This window comes from Lithobates pipiens, unplaced genomic scaffold, assembly GCF_037356315.1.
Source record: "Lithobates pipiens isolate NorthernLeopardFrog02 unplaced genomic scaffold, aLitPip1_a1.2 Scaffold_13, whole genome shotgun sequence".
NCBI lineage: Eukaryota > Metazoa > Chordata > Amphibia > Anura > Ranidae > Lithobates > Lithobates pipiens.
In genome coordinates, this window is record NW_027507718.1 from 20,908,481 (window position 1) to 20,931,035 (window position 22,555).

General features: G+C 44.9%; 1 protein-coding gene across 2 annotated transcripts in view; it reads right to left on the reverse strand.

The window, feature by feature from the left end:
* VPS13A (vacuolar protein sorting 13 homolog A) overlaps nt 1-22,555 on the reverse strand; it is a 327,166-nt gene that overhangs the window by 25,741 nt on the left and 278,870 nt on the right. For both annotated transcript variants that reach the window (XM_077474893.1, XM_077474892.1), the window contains exon 71: nt 2,637-2,711. In XM_077474893.1, coding sequence (XP_077331019.1) covers nt 2,637-2,711 — 75 coding nt within the window. The remainder of the gene's footprint in view (nt 1-2,636; nt 2,712-22,555) is intronic.

Sequence of the window (22,555 nt, forward strand, 5' to 3'; positions counted from 1 at the left end):
GCCATGGAACACAAACCATCCCAGCTTCCTGTTTTTTCAAAGCTCTGCGTTACTGCATTATATATACGAGTACGTTTTCACTTTTATAAAATAAATTCTACTTTTTAAACGCTAACACACTATGGAGATGTCTCTTTTCTGCATGTAGGAGCTATGAAGGGAAAGCTAAAGGAGACCCTCATATTTTATACTGCAAACACGGAAGCAACCAGCTGACACAGGAGAAAGCCTTTTGTTTGCTACACAGTGGCAGATACTATGAAAGCGCAATACCCCTACGTGGGGTGAAGGGTTCTAACTATAGGGCACCCATAAGAAGCACCGAGCACAGTTTATGAAGAGCACCTGTCACTTTATTTTTGCATTATAACGGCTTATGGACTTTTTTGCATACGGTATATATTATCTCAAATTGTCAATTGATACATCGAAGTAGCGCCTAAGAATGCATGTATAGGGCACTAGTAACTTTAAGAATATGTTTTCATATGTGTATTTTTCGCATTTTGACCTTATGAGCCACACTGAGGCCATTCAAACAGAAGCATATTAGATTGCTGCACCAGGACATAGGTCATTTGCATATTTGGTTCACACTATATATTTTGCCTTGGGTTGTGGTCTTCAATCCGAGATACATTTCTTTTGGGATTTCTTGCAAGCTATATAGGGGTATGTGATACTACACCCCAGAACAGCGCCACATCTACCCTCCTTCCTCCACACATTTACCTTATACATTCTGCTTAGGTGGATGTATTGGTAGAGACAGCAGTTCTTCTTGAATTTTTTTCCCATTAGCGCGGGACTCCAAAATGGTGTCATCAGACTTGCCTAGTTCTACAATGTAAACTATTCAACAAATTATAAAGCACACATACCTGTCCAGGGCCCCCGCGATGTCCTCACCCGAAGCCGACCCGTCGATTGGCTCCGGGTGGAGGTGCCGGCATTGCTATTAAGGGAATCAGGAAGTGAAGCCTTGCAGCTTCACAGCCTGGTTCCCTACTGCGCATGCATGAGTCCCGCCGCACGTTTCCGAATGGTCCCTCCTGTCTTCTGGGACCTGTGCGTCTCCCAGAAGACAGCAGGGAGGGAATGGAGGAGGGGCCGGACATGGTGTAGATCGTCGCAGATACTGCGGTGATCTTTTCTCCAGAAGTGGGAGCAAATACCTTTTGGGGTATCTGCTCCCCCCGAAAGGTGCCAAATGTGACAATCCAGACAGCGGAAGTTCTATTTTTGGGTGGAACTTTAAGATTTCAGTGCTATGCCACCAAGGAGGCCAATTTAGACAGCTGCAAGGGGCATATTCACGAAAGCAGTGTAAACTCATTTATGATATGAAAATTAAAGGGGATTAATACTGCAGCCTATATAATGGAAAATGCCTCTAGTTAGTGAGCTGCAATGGTTGGGAAGAGGAAACACAATGATTGCACTCTACTAATCAGCTTTTTGCAATGAGCAACAAAACGGAAAATATTGTCCAAAGACATGAATGCTGAGAAACCTAAACTTGATTCTCAAGGCTTCATGACTCCCCAAGCAAAACCAATTCTCCATGATGCCTAGAGGCAACAGTGCTGCAGCCTTTACGATGGAAAGGAAGTGACCAGAAGGACGGGTACCAAGAAACACACACAGTACATTAGATAAGGCAGTGCAGCAGAGGGAAGGGTGGTGCATAGGTTAGTAACCTGCAATATGGGTCTGAAAAAAAGAGGGAAGAGTAAGAATCGGTGCTTTGGAAATGGAGAAATGAGGTGGAGCCTTCTGAGCTATCCACTTAATGCCCAACATAACAGGTCCAACAGACCCCCTACCCCCCAACGCTCTGCTTTCTATTAATAATTACATCCTGCTGTATAGGTTTAAGAGTTCAGGATATACCATCCACCATCATTCAAAACACAAGAATAATTACTAAGTGGACCCAAGTTTATTCAACATCGTGAACGCGACAGCATGATCCTTTGTCAAGCCAGCCATAGACGGTTCAAATCTCGACCAGGTTCAGCAGGGACTAGCAGAGATTAGCAGATATAACCATGTATGGGCTGGGTGAATGTACGCAAGTTGATTGGTCGATCAACTTGGGTACAACCAGCCTGTCGGATTTTAAATGCGATTATTGCTAACGGCTATTATAGCCTCTCGCAGTAATTGTGTTCTCCCAGAGGAAGAATATAATGGCAACAGTGACTGTGTTGAAGGGGAGAATCAAGTGATTTTCAACCACAGGTTGCAAGAAAGAAAATCACTCCAATCTATGGCCGGCTTTATATATTTTGGAATTATACATTGCACAGAAAGAAAAGAGTTGTGGATATATACCGATATTGTTAGTTTTTTTTTTTGCATGAAAAATATTCTATTTTGATTTCAAAATATGACCTGTAAGTTTAAAATGTTGTTTCCTTTATCCTTTAACACTGCAGCAGTATGTAATCCCACATATAATACACAGAGCACAAGTAAATTTAATTTTTCTGAATATATTACATAAAACATGTTCAAACAGTCTCTATCACCAAGTAAAATAGTGACCACCTTCTGGAGTCAGGCAAGCCAATAATAATCATCATTTATTCACTGCTCTATTTTAATGCAGTAACTAATATTGTTGTATTTACCTTGGCATCTTCCGGAGTCTTAAAATTGATTATTTTTCCAAACTCCTTGGCATGGAAAACAGATTTCACTCGTTCCTGCAGAATAAACAATTTCAGATGTAAGAAACAGACTCATCATTTTTATCCATGTTTTGCCTAGGGAATCTGCTATGAGGCTCTTGGTAATGAACACGGAGGTTCTGGCCACTTCTTACAGGAAGTGAAGTCTCAGTGTTTGCATTAATTTCTGGAATTTTTATCCACTTTAAGCCTATGATCTTCAAAGAACAGGTTGTACAGTAAACAGGCGCTGCTTTTCATTTAGAAATTTTGCTGAACAATAGATCACTCCAGGCAAAATATTGCCAAAATATCACTATGTTTTGTTAGCCAATGTTTAAACCTAGTGCTATTAAAATAAACATGGTAATGTTTTGGGATTAGACCAAATTTCAAGAATTTTGAGTTTTACAGGTCATAAATAAATGACATAAAAGTAATAAAGTGGTTTAACCACAAGGGGCATATTCAATAAAGCAGGATAAAATTAAATTCAAGACATGGTTTTAGCCTAATGCATTCCCTCCTGCATTAAGCTACAAAATGTCCCAATAGCAGTTTTGCCCCCTTACATCCACAACTCTGCCCCCAGCTACATTATCAATCATCTCTAAAGATCACCCGAACTGTCCATTCCACTTCTCAAGTTCACTTCCATGAATTCTCCAGGGCCTCTTTCAGTCTCCAGAACTCCCTACCCCAATCTGTCCAGTTAACTCATACTTTGTCCACCTTCAGGCAATGTCTAAAAACCCTTCTCTTCAGGGAAGCCTCCTCCTAAAAACTGTACATTGAGCTACTTCATTCAGCTCATCCCCACAATTACTTGCCCTGCCTTCTAGGTTGTAAGCTCCAGGACCGTCCTAGCATTCTTATTTCAAATAGTATTGTAATTGTTCTGTCACTTTATCAGGTAAATCGCTGTGCGGTGGAGCTATAGAAATCCTGTATAAAAATAAAATAGTAGTAGTGTGAGGACCTTTATGCTCTCAGAGCCAAGACAACACCAAAGGCAAGTGTCACAGACTGATAGTGGTTGCCTCCCACAGCAAAGTGAAGAAATTACTGATGATTTAGAACAGAGTATTGAATTAAAATTTAATGAGGTCCAGTCAAATTTTTATTCTGGCTGAGGTCTGAATCTCAAGTCTGTGCCATAAAAGATTGTACGCATCTACGTTCCTTTTTTGGCACAAGCTACGCTCTCTGGCTCTTCTGTTACTGTTTCCTCTACACACTCTGGTAATACTCTGTAAATGTAAATGTCCCCAATAGTGTTCCCCCTTACATCAGGTGCCACTACCAGAGTAATTCATTACACTGGTGCCCCCATCAGAAAACCCCCATAAACCAGTTGCCCCTGTAGGATTACCTCTTTACATCAGGTGTCCCCCATCAGAGTGCCACCTTACATCGGGTTTTCCAGTCATAGTGCTTTCCTACATCATGTTTTTGCATCCGAAGGCCCCTTACATCTGGTGTCCCCCATCATATAAAAGTTCCTCCATCAGAGTGATCCCTTACATAGAGTGTCCCCAACAGAGTGACACTGAAGGGCACATATTATGTTAAGGGTCAGGCTGATTGTGCCCACCAGCATGTCCCTTAACATAAAATGTGCCCTTCAGAGTCCCCCTTAACATAAAATGTGCCCATCAGAGTAAATCTCTGAGTACACACACACACAAACACCCTATACCTTGAGGGCAAGCAGGAAGAGGGAGCCGGCATAGGTAGCACGCTTCAGGGGGTGGGAACTGCGCTGAGAACCTTGCTGAAGGGGCGGAGCACACGTGGCATCACACAATGCCTTGCAGGCAGGCACGGAAGCCAGTAGCGATACCGTTGGGACGGGGCGCACACGCAACATCATTGGTTGCTGGGACGCCTACAGTGCCAGCAACCAATGACTGCTGAGGGGCAAGGGATCTGGCATGTTTGACTGGCGGGCGGATGTCCAGATAGGAGCGTCGCTCAATCAGTGTTCAGTCTGGGGTTTGCCATTTAATGGCGGCTGGCTTAGAAAGATAGGAAAGTGACCATTTTTTTATCCCTTATGTCAAGTTTCCACAAGAGAGGACCTTCATATGATAGCAGATACTGTATTTTCGTCGGCTTGGATCCCTTGGTTTGGCATGTCATTTAGAACCCCTTCCCCCAGGGAATAAGGGTGCGGATGATCACTGGTCGGTCCAGGAACTGGAACCTGACCTTGAGGAATGAAATAAAAAGTGAGAGAAACTGCTGCCAATGTGAATTCAGCTATTGGTGCTTGTGTCTCTAAAAAGAAAAAAAAAAAAAAAAAAAGAAAGAAGGCATTGGCGTTCTACAACAAATCTTTGAGGGGGTCCCCAACAGAATCAGAAATGCCAGATATCTCTGTATCAAAGCCTGCTGGAGAAAGTGGTGGTGGTGGGCATGCTGTGAGACAGGAAAAAGAATAAGCACTTGATGATAAAAGAGGGAGCTCTGGCTGCTGCCGACACAAGCAGATGCAACTGGGGTCTGTACGGGGTGCAGAAAGCACAATCCTTTCCTGTGCCTAGATTAGCCTTGCATAGAGAGTCCTAGTTAGATGGTTCCACAAGGAGGCCACATGTACCTTTAGCCCAGACATGCTTAAAGAGGGAGTCCACTGGAAAAAAAAAATATTAAATGCTAGCAGCTATAAATGCTACAGCTGCTGACTTTTAATAAATGGACAGTCACCCGTCCCTGGGGTCCAGCGATGTCGGCAGCTGAGGCCGATCGATCGCTTGGCTCTTGGCTGCTGCCACCGCCATTCGCGGTGAGGGAGTCAGGAAGTGAAGCATTGTGGCTTCACTTCCTGGTTCCCTACTGCGCATGCGCGAGTCGCGCAGCGCAATGGGAATGGTCTGCGCTGTCTCTGGGACCCGTGTGTGTCCCAGCAGACAGCGCGCCGGGACAGGAAGAAGCATAGACTCCCGTGGGAGTCTATGCCCGGAAGTGGGTGCTAATAACTGTCTTAGACAGGTATCTGCACTCCCCTCCCCCCTGAAAGGTGCTAACTGTGACACTGGAGGGGGGGAGGGTTCCAATGAGCGGAAGTTCCACTTTAGGGTGGAACCCCGCTTTAACCACTTTCAGACCGGACCATTTTGCAGGCCAATGATCAGACCACTTTTTGCAATTTGGCACTGCGTCGCTTTAACGGACAATTGCGCGGCCGTGCGATGTGATCACCCCTGCGATTTTTATTTTTTGCACTATAAACAAAAAAGAGCGACAATTTTGAAAAAACTGCATTATTTTTAACTTTTTGCTATAATAAATATCCCCCAAAAATATATATATAAAAAAAAAAAATTCTCAGTTTAGGCTGGTTTAGGTTTAGTTTACGTATTCTTCTACATATTTTTGGTATAAATAAAAAATAAAAAATCACAATAAGCGATCATTGATTGGTTTGCGCAAAATTTATAGCGTTTACAAAATAGGGGATGGTTTTATGGCATTTTTATTCTTTTTTTTTTACTAGTAATGGCAGCCATCAGCGATTTTTATTGTGATTGCGACATTATGGCGGACAGATCGGACATTTTTGACACATTTTTGGGACCATTGTCATTTATACAGCAATCAGTGCTATACAAATGCACTGATTCCTGTGTAAATAACACTGGCAGTGAAGGAGTTAACCAGGGGGTGGCAGTGTAGGGGTTAAGTGTGTCCTAGGGGCACGTTACTAACTGTGGGGGGCTGGGCTGTGTGCTAGTGAACACTGATCTCTGCTCCAATTTGTTTACAAGGGCATCTCCCCGTTCTCCTTCCCCGTAAGATGATCCCCACAGTGACCGGACTCACGGGGCCCCGACTGGCACGCGCGCACACGATGGCAGGGCGGCAAATTAAACTGGACGTACCTGTACTCCAGTTTGCCTGCCCGTGCCATTCGCTCGACGTACATCGTAGTGCGCCGGGCGGGAACTGGTTAATATCTGCAGCTGCAGTACCAGAAGCAAAAGATTCCTCCAACTCCCAAGAATGCTCACAGACCAAACTGAACGAAGACTTGGAAACAAGGCACACAAGGCGATATGGTTACACAACGACAAACACTGCAGGCAGACAAAAAATTGTGGTTTCAGGTATAAGGCAACATGCCCTGCTGCTTAGTGAAACACAAACAGCCCTTAGTATAAAATAAAGAAGAGGATCCTTTTTCCCTGCTGAACATTATAAGAGGTGTAATTTCCATTCATACCAGTGAAAGAGGTTGTTGGGCTACGTGTGGAAAGAAATACCCAACACATCACTGTGGGAGGAAGGGGCAGGTGCTCACTTCATTTGCGTAGTGCACCAGGGCATCATAGCCAACAATTAAACAATGGGGAATTTAAAATGGTGGTCAGACTTAAATAGAGCACAGCCACTGGTGGACACTGGTAGACAAAGTCTTAAGAAGTGATCCCCTATATAACCCCTCCCATACAGGAAGTACATCAGTTTTGTAGCAAGAGTTGAATCCTCAAAAAGAGGGGAGGGATCTCCGACCCATGATGTACTCAAAGAAAGGGATTTTACAGGTATGTATGATGAAAAAAATCCTATTTTCTTTCATATATCATGGGACACAGAGTTAGGCTAATATTCATTACCTACTGCGACATCTTAGAGCAATAGCCTTGAGGGGAGGGAGACACCCTGAAAAAACAATAGCCACCAGACCTTATACGGCAGCCTGCAGTACACTGCTCAAACGTCCACTTGATAAAATTTTGTGAACGTATGCACTGAAGACCATGTAGCAGCCTTACAATTCTAAGCCACAGATATCTGATGGCGAAAAGCCCAGAAGGTTCCTATACCCCTGGTAGAATGAGCTCTCAACCTAAAGGGAGGAGCTTTACGTTTCAGACCATAGGCCTGAATGACCAATTGATGAGCCCAATTGGCAATGGAAGCCTTGGAAGCTGCCTACCCTTTCTTGCGTCTTTTTGGTAAAACAGAAAGGAGTCTGGTCCTTGGATCTCCACAGATCTAGACAAATAAACCTTGACTGCCCAGAAAACGTCCAAACAATGCAGTTGTCTCTCTTCCGCCAAACGAGGCTGAGAGAAAAAAGAAGGCAAAATAATGTCCTGATTCAAATGAAAGGTTGACACCACTTTTGGCAAAAAGGATGGAACAGGTCGTAACACCACCCTGTCATGGTGAAGGATCAAGTGTGGTTCCCTGCACGAAAGGGCCGCCAACTCCGACACCCTTCTAGCCAAGGGGTTGGCCATCGGGAAGGCTAGCTTGCATGACAGCAAGTCTAATGGAATTTCCTCAATAGGCTCAAATGTTTTTTTCTGTAACACAGACAGCACAAAGTTCAAGTCCCAAGGACAACGAGTTTCCCCCTGCATAAATGTTTGGACCAGTGAATGGGAGTGAGACAGGAGTCACTTTGGGTGGGGGGTTTGTGGAACTCCGCTTACCTTGGAGAGCTCTGGAGACTCCAAGTCCAGCTCCCCTGGCTCCTCTTATGTGTAAATCACCCTGCGTCCATTAGGGGCACAGGGTGACTGAGAACCCCACTATGATTTATGCTATTTAGACACACTGTACAGCCACACTTTAATGTTGTATATATTGTGTGTTGTCTCATGTTGTTGTGGACTCTTTGCTGTGATCGTTTGGGGTGGGGTTGTATTCCAACGTTCTATTGTGTCTGTCTGCCTTGGATATTATGGGATGTGCATGTAGATTAGCTGCGAGATTGGTGTGGGCGAATTCATTCAACAGCACTCCCTGCTGATAAAAGACCGTTTACTGATGAGAAATTTGAATACACCGGACCTGTGTGTCTATTGTGATTTAACAGTTTACCCTGCCCTGAATCCAAGGGTGGGGGGTGTGTCTCTGAATTGTATATCTGTGGTAACATGTGCTGGAACAAAGGAGTTTGTTGTTGTTGTTCACCCTACACTATGTTACGGCTGGTGACTGGGTGGGCTAAAAGATCTCGGATCGTGTGGTACCGGACAGAGAAAGCATTTACAGCAGACATTGTCCTGTTGAGGACAAGGGTTCGTCACAACTGGTGGCAGCAGTGGGATGAGAGCGCTCAAGATAACTAATGGAAGATGGCACAACAGGAGCACTGAGGCCCCAGAGTATCACCATTGTACAGCAAGCAGTCTCCAAGAAAGCGCCAGAAGGTTGGGTCTCAACAACAGGGTGCGCTAAGGGGTCTTGGATAGTGCTGGTTCTGAACAAAGGAAGCATTTACGGCAGACACAGACCTGTTGAGGACAGGGGTTTGTCACAGGGAGGCTAATGGCCTTTAGAAGAATACTGACAGGGCGCAAAATCTGACTTCTGATTGTACTCAAAGCCAATCTGATTTCTACAGCTGACTGTAGAAAAGAGAATTCTCCCAATCACGTATTTCCGAGGATGCCATGCTGTCAAATTTAGACATTGTAAATTGGGGTGGAATATAGGACCTTGAGACAGATTAGGGCAACGTGGAAGCGTCCATGGCCCGTCTATTGTCAGTCCCACAATCTATGGGCAACCAGGGCCTACTGGGCCTGGCTGGTGCCACCAGAATGACTGGAACACCCCTGGGTGAAGGGACCTTTCCTGGGGCAGATCTGCTGGTGGCTGAGATAATCTGCCTTCCAGTTCTCTACTCCCAGAAAGAGCCAGAAGGTTGTCCTTGACCATTTCCCCTGAGCTGTGAGCCCCTCTAAGGTCGCTCCCCAGCCTGAGAGACTGACATCTGTAGTCAGTACTCTCCAAATTACTGGGAGGAAGGATCTTCCCTTTCGCAGGTTCTGTTCCTGTAACCACCAGTTTAGGCCTAAGCACGCCTGAGGAGATAAGAACATTGGATAATCCAGAGCTTGTCCTCCCCTGTTCCAAGCCAACTAGATGTCTTGTTGTATAGGCCTGGAATGGAACTGAGCATAGGGCAGTGGGGGCATAGGGCACTGCCTTGAAGGAAGAAACCATCCTTCCTAGAAGAATGGAGGGTTGTCTGGTGCCCCTTATCTAACGCACCTGATCCTTCAGGGCACAGATCCTTACGGGTGGCAAAAATACCCTTGCTTGGACTATATCTAGGATCAGACCCAAATACATCAGACTTTGAGCTATTTTAAGGCTGACTTTTCAGTATTTATGACCTAGCCTAAGCTTTCCAAATACCGCACTGTGCAGGTTATGCTCTGTTCTAGAGCCTGTAGTGAGTGATCTTTGAGCAGGAGGTCGTCCAGATACCCAAGATCCCTAGGGCCCTTCCAACAGTGGGTATAAGCGGAAAGCCTGTGCGACCTAAAAAGGCCTCGGGGACCCCAAAAAAACAGCCAGACACAAGCAAAAAGGTACACTTTGCAAACGCCCACAGCTAGCACAATACTCCACTGTATGGTCACTGCACACAGGTGTCCAGCCTCTAGCTAGCTTGACTGACAATCACTAGGACACCCACAAAAAGTAAATAAAGTGGTTTCAATTACCCATCCAGGCACAGGGCAGCTTAGAAACTAAGAGCCCCATCTTCACTTATCATGGCAGGTTTCTGTCACCTGAGGACCTTCAAGGACTGGATACCCTTTTCATGTTTAGGGTCCACTCCCTTGGACCTGTACAGCACCCTGCAGGAATGCCCTAGCGCTGTGGTTTCCAGGATTCCCCTTTTCAGGGTCCAGCATTCGATGGTCGCATTACAGGCAAAACCTTGAATGATATCTTTATCTAAACATATAGAGCCTGTGTCAAATGGATGCGATCAGTCAATCCCTTTATTCATTTAAGACCCGTTTGTGGGACTAGAGAACTGAAGCTCAGAGAGCTCAAACAAACGTGCTCATCTACCTTGCAGACACTGGTAAAAAAAACTGATGTACTTCCTGTATGGTAGGGGTTATATGGGGATCACTTCCTGTCTAAGACTTTGTCTACCAGTGTCCAGTCACCTAGAGATGGCATATAACCCAGTAGTTAATGAATATTAGCCTAACTCTATGTCCCATGATGTATGAAAAAGAAATAATTTTGCTAAGAGGCATACCTCGTACCCAACTCAAAAAGTTGGGAGGTACAGTGCCTTGCAAAAGTATTCACCCCCATTGGCTTTTTACCTATTTTGTTTCATTACAGCCTTTAGTTCAATGTTTTTTGTAATCTGAATTATATGTGATTGATCACAACACAATAGTCTAAATTGGGGAAGTAAAATTTTGAAAAATATATACCGTATTTATCGGCGTATAACACGCACCCCAAGTTTAGGAGAGGATTTTAAGGAAAAAAACTTTTAGGAGGGAAATTTAAGGAAAAAAAAAACTTACATTTAAATGCCCATTAATGCAGCCTTATCAGTGTCCATCTGAAGCCTTGTCAGTGTCATTTGTAGCCTTGTCATGCAGCCTGTCCATCATTGCAGCCTTGCCATTTCAGCCTGTCCATCATTGCAGCCTTGTCATGCAGCCTGTCCATCATTGCAGCCTTGTCATGCAGCCTGTCCGTCATTGCAGCCTCATGCATCGTTGTCCCCTCAGTGATGTCGGCTTTTATTTTTAAAAATGGCGCCGCAGAGATGTCCTGTGTATCTCGGCGGCGTCCGGTAGTTCTCGGCGGCTCTTGGCCACCTTCGGCCGTACTCGGCGGGCTTTCGGCCGAAAGCTGCCGAGAAGGGCGGAAGGCAGTCGAAAGCCGCGAGAAGGGCCGAAGGCGGCTAAAAGCCGCCCAGAGCCCAAAAATCTATCAGAAATCGCAGAGGATCAGCGTATAACACGCACCCGCGATTTTCCCCTGATTTTAAGGGGAAAAAAGTGTGTGTTATACGCTGATAAATACGGTACATAAAACTATTTTTCAGAAATAAAAAAACTGATAATTGGCATGTGCGTATGTATTCACCGCTTTGTTATAAAGCCCAAAAAAAGCTCTGCTGCAACCAATTACCTTCAGAAGTCACATAATTAGTGAAATGATGTCCACCTGTATGCAATCTAAGTGTCACATGATCTGTCATTACAGATACACACCTTTTTGAAAGGCCCCATAGCCTGCAACACCTAAGCAAGAGGCACCACTAACCAAACACTGTCATGAAGACCAAGGAACGCTCCAAACAAGTAAGGGACAATATTGTTGAGAAGTACAAGTCAGGGTTAGGTTATAAAAAATATCCAAATCATTGATGATCCCTGGGCGCATCATCAAATCTATCATAACCAAATGGAAAGAACATGGCACAACAGCAAACCTGCCAAGAGACGGCTGCAGACCCAAAACTCACAGACCGGGGCAAGGAGGGCATTAATCAGAGAGGCAGCACAGAGACCTAAGGTAACCCTGGAGGAGCTGCAGAGTTCCACAGCAGAGACTGAAATATCTGTACAGGGGATGACAATAAGGCGTAAGCTCCATAGAGTTGGGCTTTATGGCAGAGTGGCTGTAAGAAAGCCATTACTTTCAGCAAAAAACAAAATGACACATTTTGAGTTTGCGAAAAGGCACGTGGAAGACTCCCAAAACGTATGGAGGAAGGTGCTCTGGTCTGATGAGACTAAAATTTAACTTTTTGGCCATCAAAGAAAATGCTATGTCTGGCACAAACCCAACACATCACATCACTCAAAGAACACAATGCCCACAGTGTGATTTGAGGCTAGGATGGAGGTTCACCTTCCAGCAGGACAATGACCCCAAACACACTGCTAAAGTAACACTTTAGTGGTTTAAGGGGAAACATGTAAATGTGTTGGAATGGCCTAGTCAAAGCCCAGGCCTCAATCCAATAGAAAATCTGTGGTTAGACTTAAAGATTGCTGTTCACAAGTGCAAACCATCCAACTTGAAGGAGCTGGAGCAGTTTTGCAAGGAGGAATGGGCAAAAATCCCAGTGATAAGATGTGGCAAGCTCATAGAGACTTATCCAAAGCGACTTGGAGCTGTGATAGCCGCAAAAGGTGTCTCTACAACGTATTGACTTTAGGGGGCTGAATAGTTATGCATGTTGACTTTTTCTGTTATTTTGTCCTATTTGTTGTTTGTTTCACAATAAAAAAACATCTTCAACGTTATGGGCATGTTCTGTAAATTAAATGATGCAAATCCTCAAACAATCCATGTTAATTCCAGGTTGCGAGGCAAAACACAAAAAATGCCAAGGGGGGTGAATACTTTTGCAAGGCACTGTATGGTAACAGCATATTAAACTTTATGTACAAATAAAAGGACAAAAAAATCCTCATCACAGTATACAATCTGACAACCACTTTGGACTGCATGACCATCGCAGAGAGAACACCAGTATACTTAATGAACTGAAAAAACCTGCACTCATTGGGCAACTGGAGAGACTTTCAGGATTTCCAATATGCAACATTAATCTATCATTATCTGTTGATAGTACAGTAAATCTAATTCAAGCAAAAAATATAGCGGAAAGGTAGGCACTTCCATTCTTCTAGGGATACTAAGCAGAATTGAGCATATGTGAAGTGGGAGGGGATAAAACCTCAAGGGGGCCGGCCTTCTGTTTTCTATAAGCCCTGCATCAGAAAGCCCTGGCCCACAACGAAACAGTTCGAAATTTGTTGTTCAGGCCTAAACAATGCCCAGCCAGAAGGCAGAGAAATACAGTTAAATGCCTTGATCTTTGCCAAAGAGAAACAATAAAATGGCTAGCTGGCAGAGGGAAAAGGGGACAGTTTAAGTAGTCTCAGGATGATTTAAACTGTAACAAGGGAGTCAGAACTCACAATGTCCAACATCAGAATATAGGAAAGTACAGTAGAAAAAAAATAGGATTTTTAAAACAGCTTACCTGTAAAATCCTTATCTTTGATGTACATCAGGGGACACAGCGCCATAGTAATAACTATGTGGGTTATATCGGCGTATCAGGTGCTGGACACTAGACATGTGCATTCGTTTTCGTCCGAATGCATTTTCGTCCGAATTTCAGCTATTTTCGTTTTCGTTTTGACAAACGATAACGATGGCACAAAATCCGAAAAACGAAAGATCCGACATAAATAAATGCTTTATTTTCGTTTTCATTGTTACAACAGTTCGATATAGAATAGGAGATTCGACATGACTCTGACAACAATCTGTGTCTATAGAACCTGTGTTCGAATGTGCCTAACCTTACCTCTATTAGTCCAAGATTATATAGAGAAAATATTCGACAGAGAAAAAAGATTTGACAGAGAGAAAAGATTCTGCAAGATACTGTCCTAAAAAGTGTTTGGGGACCCGGGTCCTGCCCCAGGGGACATGGATCAATGCAAAAAAAAGTTTTAAAAACGGCCGTTTTTTCGGGAGCAGTGATTTTAATAATGATTAAAGTGAAACAATAAAAGTGTAATATTCCTTTAAATTTCGTAGGGGGGGGGGTTGTCTGTAGTATGCCTGTGAAGGGGCGCATGTTTCCCGTGCTTAGAATTGTCCCTGCACAAAGTGTAATTTATGCAGGAAAAAAAGTCCTTTAAAATCACTCGCAGCTATAATGAATTGTCGGCTCCCGTAATACAGAGAACACTCATTGAAAGTCATTGATAAAAAAATAAATAAATAAAATAAAAAAAGCGTGGGGGTCCCCCAAATTCAATTACCAGGCCCTTCAGGTCTGGTATGGATATTAAGGGGAACCCTGCCTCAAATTTAAGAAAAAATTTGACGTGGGGTTCCCCCTAAAAATCCATACCAGACCCTTTATCCGAGCACGCAACCTGGCAGGCCGCAGGAAAAGAGGGGGGGGACGAGAAATCGGCCCCCCTCCCTCCTGAACCGTACCAGGCCACATGCCCTCAACATTGGGAGGATGCTTTGGGGGTCTGTGACCCCTCAAAGCACCTTGTCCCCATGTTGATGAAGACAAGGGCCTCATCCCCACAACCCTGGCCGGTGGTTGTGGAGGTCTGTGGGCGGGGGGCTTATCAGAATCTGGAAGCCCCCTTTAACAAGGGGACCCCCAGATCCCGGCCCCCCCCTGTTTGAAATGGTAAGGGGGTACAAAAGTAACTTCACAAAGAAAGTGTAAAAAATGGTTAAATAAAACAAACACACTTTTGAAAAATTCCTTTATTAAAAATAAAAAAATAAAAAAAAGATTCCAGCGGCGGTAATCCACTCTTGCTATCCAGCGACGGACGGTCATCTCTCCAGCGATGTCTCATCTCATCCAGCGCAGCGAATCCTCCGTCCTTCTTCTGTCTCCGTGGAGGAGACACTGCAAGGATTCCGGCGGGTGACGTTTCTTATATACGGAGGGCGGGGCCACCCGTCACCTGACCCCGCCCCCCTCTGACGCAAGGGGAAACCCGGGGTTCCCTGTGACGTAGGGGTGACCCGCACCCCTCTGATGTAACACAGGCAGGTTTCCGTTACATCAGAGGGGGACGGGGTCACCTATACGTCATGGGGAACCCCGGGTTTCCCCTTGCGTCAGAGGGGGGCGGGGTCAGGTGACGGGTGGCCCCGCCCTCCGTATATAAGAAACGTCACCCGCCGGAATCCTTGCAGTGTCTCCTCCACGGAGACAGAAGGATGGATCGCTGCGCTGGATGAGATGAGACATCGCTGGAGAGATGACCGTCCGTCGCTGGATAGCAAGAGTGGATTACCGCCGCTGGAATCTTTTTTTTATTTTTTTATTTTTAATAAAGGAATTTTTCAAAAGTGTGTTTGTTTTATTTAACCATTTTTTACACTCTTTGTGAAATGGTAGGGGTACTTTTGTACCCCCTTACCATTTCAAACAGGGGGGGGGCGGGATCTGGGGGTCCCCTTGTTAAAGGGGGCTTCCAGATTCTGATAAGCCCCCCGCCCGCAGACCTCCACAACCACCGGCCAGGGTTGTGGGGATGAGGCCCTTGTCTTCATCAACATGGGGACAAGGTGCTTTGAGGGGTCACAGACCCCCAAAGCATCCTCCCAATGTTGAGGGCATGTGGCCTGGTACGGTTCAGGAGGGAGGGGGGGGCGCTCTCTCGTCCCCCCCTCTTTTCCTGCGGCCTGCCAGGTTGCGTGCTCGGATAAAGGGTCTGGTATGGATTTTTAGGGGGAACCCCACGTCAATTTTTTTTTAAATTTGACGCGGGGTTCCCCTTAATATCCATACCAGACCTGAAGGGTCTGGTTATGGATATTTAGGGGGAACCCCACGTCAAATTTTTTCTTAAATTTGAGGCAGGGTTCCCCTTAATATCCATACCAGACCTAAAGGGCCTGGTAATTGAATTTGGGGGACCCCCACGCTTTTTTTAAAAATTTATTTATTTATTTTTTTATCAATGACTTTCAATGAGTCTTCTCTGTATTACGGGAGCCGACAATTCATAATAGCTGCGAGTGATTTTAAAGGACTTTTTTTCCTGCATAAATGACACTTTGTGCAGGGACAATTCTAAGCACGGGAAACATGCGCCCCTTCACAGGCATACTATAGACAACCCCCCCCCTACGAAATTTAAAGGAATATTACACTTTTATTGTTTCACTTTAATCATTATTAAAATCACTGCTCCCGAAAAAACGGCCGTTTTTAAAACTTTTTTTTTGCATTGATCCATGTCCCCTGGGGCAGGACCCAGGTCCCCAAACACTTTTTAGGACAGTAACTTGCAAATTAGCCTTTAAAATTAGCACTTTAGATTTTGAACGTTGGAGTCCCATAGACTTTAATAGGGTTCTAAAGTATGCTATATACTAGCTCCGTCGAATCTTCTTTATACATTCGACAGACACCATAAGCCTTCAAAAACAGATTCGACCGTGATTCATGTGGATTTTCGGACGAATGCAATTTTTGAACGAAAAACGAAATAAATAAAAACGAATTTCGGGAGTAACTAAATAAATTAAGTTTTCAGACGAAAACGAAATTCTGAAACGAAATATTTTACTCTGCACATGTCTACTGGACACTGGCACGCCCCTTAAGGCGTGAACTTCCCCCATATAACCCCTCCCATTACTGGGAGTCCTCAGTTTTGTAGCCAAGCAATCAAAGTGTATGAGAAGAAGAAGGGAGGGACCTCTGTGTCCCCTGATGTACCGTATTTATCGGCGTATAACACGCACGGGCGTACCGTATAACATGCACATTAATTTTAAAAGGGACGTTTCAGGAAAAAAAACTTTGGGCGAGTGCCCATCTGCAGCCTCATCATTGCCATCAATGTAGCCTCATCAGTCCACATCAATGCAGCCTCACCATTGCCATCAGTGAAGCCTGGTTGATGCCCATCTTCAGCCTAGAGAGGACAGGCAGGGGGGCGGGACGAGCGCTGACAGATTACATACAGTGAGAATCTCCTATTATAGACAGAACAGTGGTCCAATGGCGGCCCAGGAGATGGGAATTCCTATTACAGAGGCCGCCAAGTAAACAGGTGATTCTCACTGTATGTAATTTAACAGGGCTCATCCTGCCCCTTCCGAGGCAGCTAAAATGTAAGTATTGGTGTATAACACGCACGCGCTCTTTGCAACCAATTTTCATGGTGAAAAAGTGAGTGTTATACGCCAATAAATACAGTACATCAAAGAAAAGGATTTTACAGGTAAGCTGTTTTAAAAATCCTATTTTCTTTTCTTACATCAGGGGACACAGAGCCATAGTAATAACTATGTGGGATGTCCTATAGCAATGTCAACTGAAGGGGGGGGGGGGAGACAGAATCAAGGAAACAGGAGTCCAGAGGACTCATACTGCAGCCTGCAGTGTATGCTGTGCCCAAAGGCAATATCCTCATGACCTTTAATATCGATTTGATAAAATCGGATAAACATCTGCACCGAAGACCAAGTTGCGGTCTTACAGATCTGAGCCATAGAGGCCTGATGATGCACCACCCAAGAGGTACTAATCGCCCTGGATGAGTGTGCTCCTAATATGAGAAGGAAGAATTTTCTTCTTTAAGCTGAAGCTTGATCAATCACTTGACAAACCCATTTTGAAAATAGTGGATCTTGACACTGCCTGTCCATATCTTGGACCCTCTGGCAGTACAAACAGAACCTGTGTTTTGCGAACCTGAGCGGTTGCCTTTAAATAGATTCTGATTGCTCTTACTACATCAAGAGACTGTAGTGCTTTTTCTTTCCCAGATTAAGGCTTCTAGGGACAAAAAAGAAAGAATAATATCTTGGTTTAAATGAAAACCTGTTACCACTTTTGGTAAGAATTCAGGAAGAGGACATCAAACCACCTCATCCTTATGCATGATGAAATATGGCTCTTACAAGACAGAGCCGTTAGTTCGGATACTCTTCTAGCAGAAGAAATGGCAAGCAAAAAAGATCATCTCTTTCTTGTCAAAGAACCAAGAGAATTTCTCGTAAGGTTCAAACGGCTGATTCAGCAAAGCTGAAAAGACCAATTTTAAATCCTAAGGATTTAAAGGTGCCTTGGTAGGGGGATAAACCGTGTTACCCCCTGAATAAGCTACGCACCAAGAGTGGGAAGCAAGAGGCCATAGGAAAAGACATCGACATGGCCTGGATCTGGCTCTTGGTAAAAGTCAAGGCCAGCTTCATTTCAGATCCCATATGCAGGAATACTGCCTATTGACATACTTCCTGGGGTGCCAACCCCCTGGATCCATACCAAGAAACCTATGCCTTCCAGATTCTATAGTAAGCGATTCTGGAAGCCAGCTTCCTGGCATTAGTCAAAGTAGACACTACTGAAGGAGATCACCCACGATCTTTTATAGAGTGGGATTCAACAGTCAAACCTGTTAAACTCCTTGTCCGTAAAGTAGGATGAAATACCGGACCTTGAAGAAGGTCTGGCTATAATGGCAGAGTCCAAAGGACTTCTACTGCCCTCTTTATGATCTCGATAAATTAAGATCTTCTGGGACCCGGCTGGGGCCACCAGAATCACCTCCTTCTGTTCCTGCTTAATCCTGCGGAGAAGGCGTAGAAGTAGCAGAGCTGGAGGAAATGCACAGATCAGTCAGAACTGATACCCTGGGAAGACCAATGCGTCTGTTCCGCCTGCTAGCGGACCCCTTGTTTGACATGAACTTGTCGACCTTATTAATGAATCTGGATGTGAATAGGTCCATGTCTGGAGTACCCCATCTGATATATTGCTAGGAAGATGTCGGGGTGAAGAGATCATTCTCCCGGAAATAATTGCTGACGTCTCAAGTAGTACTCCTGAAATATTAAAATTGCCGATAGGCAAGGAGTGTTGTGTTCTGCCAAAGCTAGAACATTATTCACCTCTTTTTAGGCTGCACGACTTCTCGTGCCTCCCCTGGTGATCGACGTAAGCCACCGCCGTGGCTCCGTCAGACTGAATCCTGTCAAGACAGTCCCGTAATCTGACCGCCACGATTCTATGCCCAGATGTACTGCCTGAAACTTCCAACAAAGCTGATAGACAAGGTCCTCTAACCTGGACCATCTCCCCTGGACAGAATCTTCTTCCAGGGCTGTTCCCCAGCCTAGAAGGCCTTAACACCTTGAAGGATAAAGATTTTCCCTCCTGCTGGATAACAACCACCAATTTAGGCTCTGACCTATGTTGGGAGCCAAGCATATTGGAAACAAACAAGGCCTGAATCCTCTTTATTCCAGACCGACAGAATGGTGTCTTGAAGCAGTCTTCGAATAAAACTGCGTGTAAGGGACGGCCCTGAAGGAGGCCACCAATTTCCCTAAAAATCTCCTGCAGCCGAATGAAGGGATTTTCCTTTATCCTGATAAGTTGAATTAGTCCTACAATGGAATGGATTCACGTCTGGGGTAAGCATACCTTCTTCAGTATGGTATCTATAACCAGCCCCCAAGTAACCTTGTTGATGGTTTTAAGGAGAATCTTCCTAGGCTGAGAATCCAACCTAGAGATTTCAGATATCTACAGCTGAGATCAGACTCTATTTTTAGACCTGAGACTGAATGATCTATTAAAAGTAGATCCTTTTAATAGGCTAGGACCGTTATGCCTTGAACCCTTAACATGGCTAAAGGAGGTGCCAGAATCTTTCAGAAAACTTGTAGTGCTGTGGCTAAGCGGGATGGCAGTGCCACGATTGAAAAAATGATTTTATAATTCAAACCGCAGAAGTTTCTGGTAAGCGTGAAACTTTGGCACATGGAGATATGCAACTCCCCTCCTTGCAGGATGGACACAGCCGATTGAATTATGAAAGGAGATGTTCAAGTGCCGATTCAGATCTCCAAGATCTAGAATGGGTCTTACCTCTCTGTTTGGCTCTGAGACCTTAAAAGGTTTGCGGCAAAAAAAACAACAAAAAAACCCTGTCCCACTAAGGGAATCTCTGATATCACCGACTGGGATAACAGCTGATCCAGAGGCCAGAAAGAGAGACTTCACTTCTTTCCTTTTCTTTCTATATTCTATTTTTTTTTCCTCTGGAACCTTAGGAGCATTCTTTGAGGAGACAGACACTCTTGCATAAAGACTGCCACATCAGCAGCCCCAAGGACCCCACAGGTAGCACCCAAACAGGACCCGAACCCCGGACCCTCAGATCGAAAGCCGACTGGGCCATCCGGGCTCTTGAAACTCTAGATGTAACCTAGAGAAGAAAATCACAGAAATCCCTCTGCTCTTAACATTGTTCCTGCCAGACTTTGAGAATCGCAGGACCTTTCCCATCACCCCAACAAGTGGGGGTGCTCCTTCCTGAGGAGGCCTTAGCATTCTGCTTTATGGGCTTTCTGCCCCCAAGATCTTGGTGCTGCCCCTGGAACTAAGGCATTGGAGAGGCTGCATGATTAAATGAGAACTGTTTGAACCTCCTTTTATTGGTAAAGAGAGCTTTACACCTTTTGGATGTACTTATCCACTAAATAGTCGTACCCCAGGAAGGGACACAGACTGGTTAAGGGTTTTCACCTGGTGCTTCGACTGATCAATGTTTCAGCCACGGACCTCAAAAATGCACTAGTCCAAGTACAAGCCATAGGACTTAAACTATCGAGTCCTTCATAGCATCTGTGAGACACAGTGCGTCAAATACACCAGCCCCTTACCGGGCCTGCTGATCAGGCAGAACTTTCAGGTATCTCACACCTGTTCCTTAACCCCTTGGAGTCCACACTTACCAATGCATTGGCATGACTCAAAATGTGCTCCACCAAAATAGTGGAGCAGACGTCAAAGGGTTAAAGGACTGAGCTACTCCAATTGCAGCCAGAACTGCAAAAGACATCTGGTCTTTAAAAGGAAAATCCAACCTTAACTTGCTGGATCCTTTAATATCAGTGCATTATCCACTGGACATGTGAGACTTTGCTCACTGAGGTGATTACAGCATTAATAGTTGGAACCCCCCCATTTCTTTCATAGAAATGTTCCCATTCAGAATACATAGCTATGCATGAATAGGAAAAACATCCCCAGGGGGAGGTTCAAATGAACCCTGACTTGTGTGGCTACTCCCTCCCTGTTAGGATCCTCTGAAGAGGAAAAATAAGTATCTTCCAATATTTGGGAAGATCTACCTGATCCCCAGAGGACTAGATGGGAATCTGTTATGTTTAGCCCTACTATGGAGAGACATCATAGCAATAATATTTTAAATGGTAGAAGAAAAAAACCTGTTTGTATGAAATACACAGGGACAGAAGAGTTCTACCCTTGATGGCTCATCTGACTGGCCGTATTTTTCTTTTTACCTCTCAGGGGAGGAAGACAGACATTCTTTCGGAAGAGTTTTTAGTTTGTTGTATACCATTAACCCCTTAGAAACCCTAGAGGAGTTCCTGGTCCCTTTGCCACACGTAGCTTACAGTACAAAGCAGAGGCAGTACCAGCAAAAAAATATTACACTTGCTAGGCTATAGTACAGTACAAAAGCTGCTATTAGTCCTAGCTATACAGTACAATGTTGTCAAAAAAAGGGAGATGCCTGTGTCACCAAACCTGACCAGCAACCACTCTGCTCTGTCCCTCCACCGCCAGACTGCAGCTTTTCCTGTATAGCTTAAATTACTTCCTCCACGTGTGGCCGGCATCTGACGCCGTTTGGCCACGCACCCACCATGCAAAAACGCCCCCCTTCCTCATTCAACGGGGAAGTGTGTGAGCGCCGGCATCATGGCGGCCGGCGGCGGGTGTAACTCCTCCGCCTGACGAGCGGCCGCGACCTGCCCAAAAAACGTTTTGTGTTTTTTTTAAAGAAAAAGAGGGAGCTGACTGGCATTAAAAGTATCAAAAAGCGCCAATCTGGGGGCCCAGGAAGTGATCAGAACCCCCCTTCATACCTGAGGGTCTGAGCTGGCTTGAACGGAGAGGAGAGTGTAGCTTCTGCTGTTTCCAGCGTCAGAATGGTGAGTACTCAATACAGCCTCCAGTGGTGACACATAGACATGACATGAGAACACAATACATGGAAGGAGAGATTCCTGAGAAAATCTCCCCTACCTTTACTTGCAGCAGGGTTTATCAGAGATAAAAACCCAATCTTCGCCCTTCACGGTAGGCTCCGAGACCTTGAAAGGAACCCTTCAGGAACAGGGGTACACTCAGGTAATCCCACAATCCTGGACCTGCGAGAAGACCCTGCCAGTAAACTTTTATTGGCTTTACTACCAAAAAGTACTAGATCCCAGGTCCCAGCTTTAAAAGCATTCGCAAGCAAAACCACGTGTCTTCGGATGAAGAGGCCTGGGTACCGTTCATTTAGTCCATTACAGAGACATCAGAACGGATCTGGTCAGGATGACTAGCTCTCATCAAAGGATTACTCAGTACAACACATTCTTACACGTGCCCAACACTGGCGAAAAAATGAAGGACTCCCAGTAATGGGAGGGGTTATATGGGGGAAGTGAACACCTTAAGGGGTGTGCCAGTGTCCAGCACCTGATACGCCGATATAACCCACATAGTTATTACTATGGCTCTGTGTCCCCTGATGTAA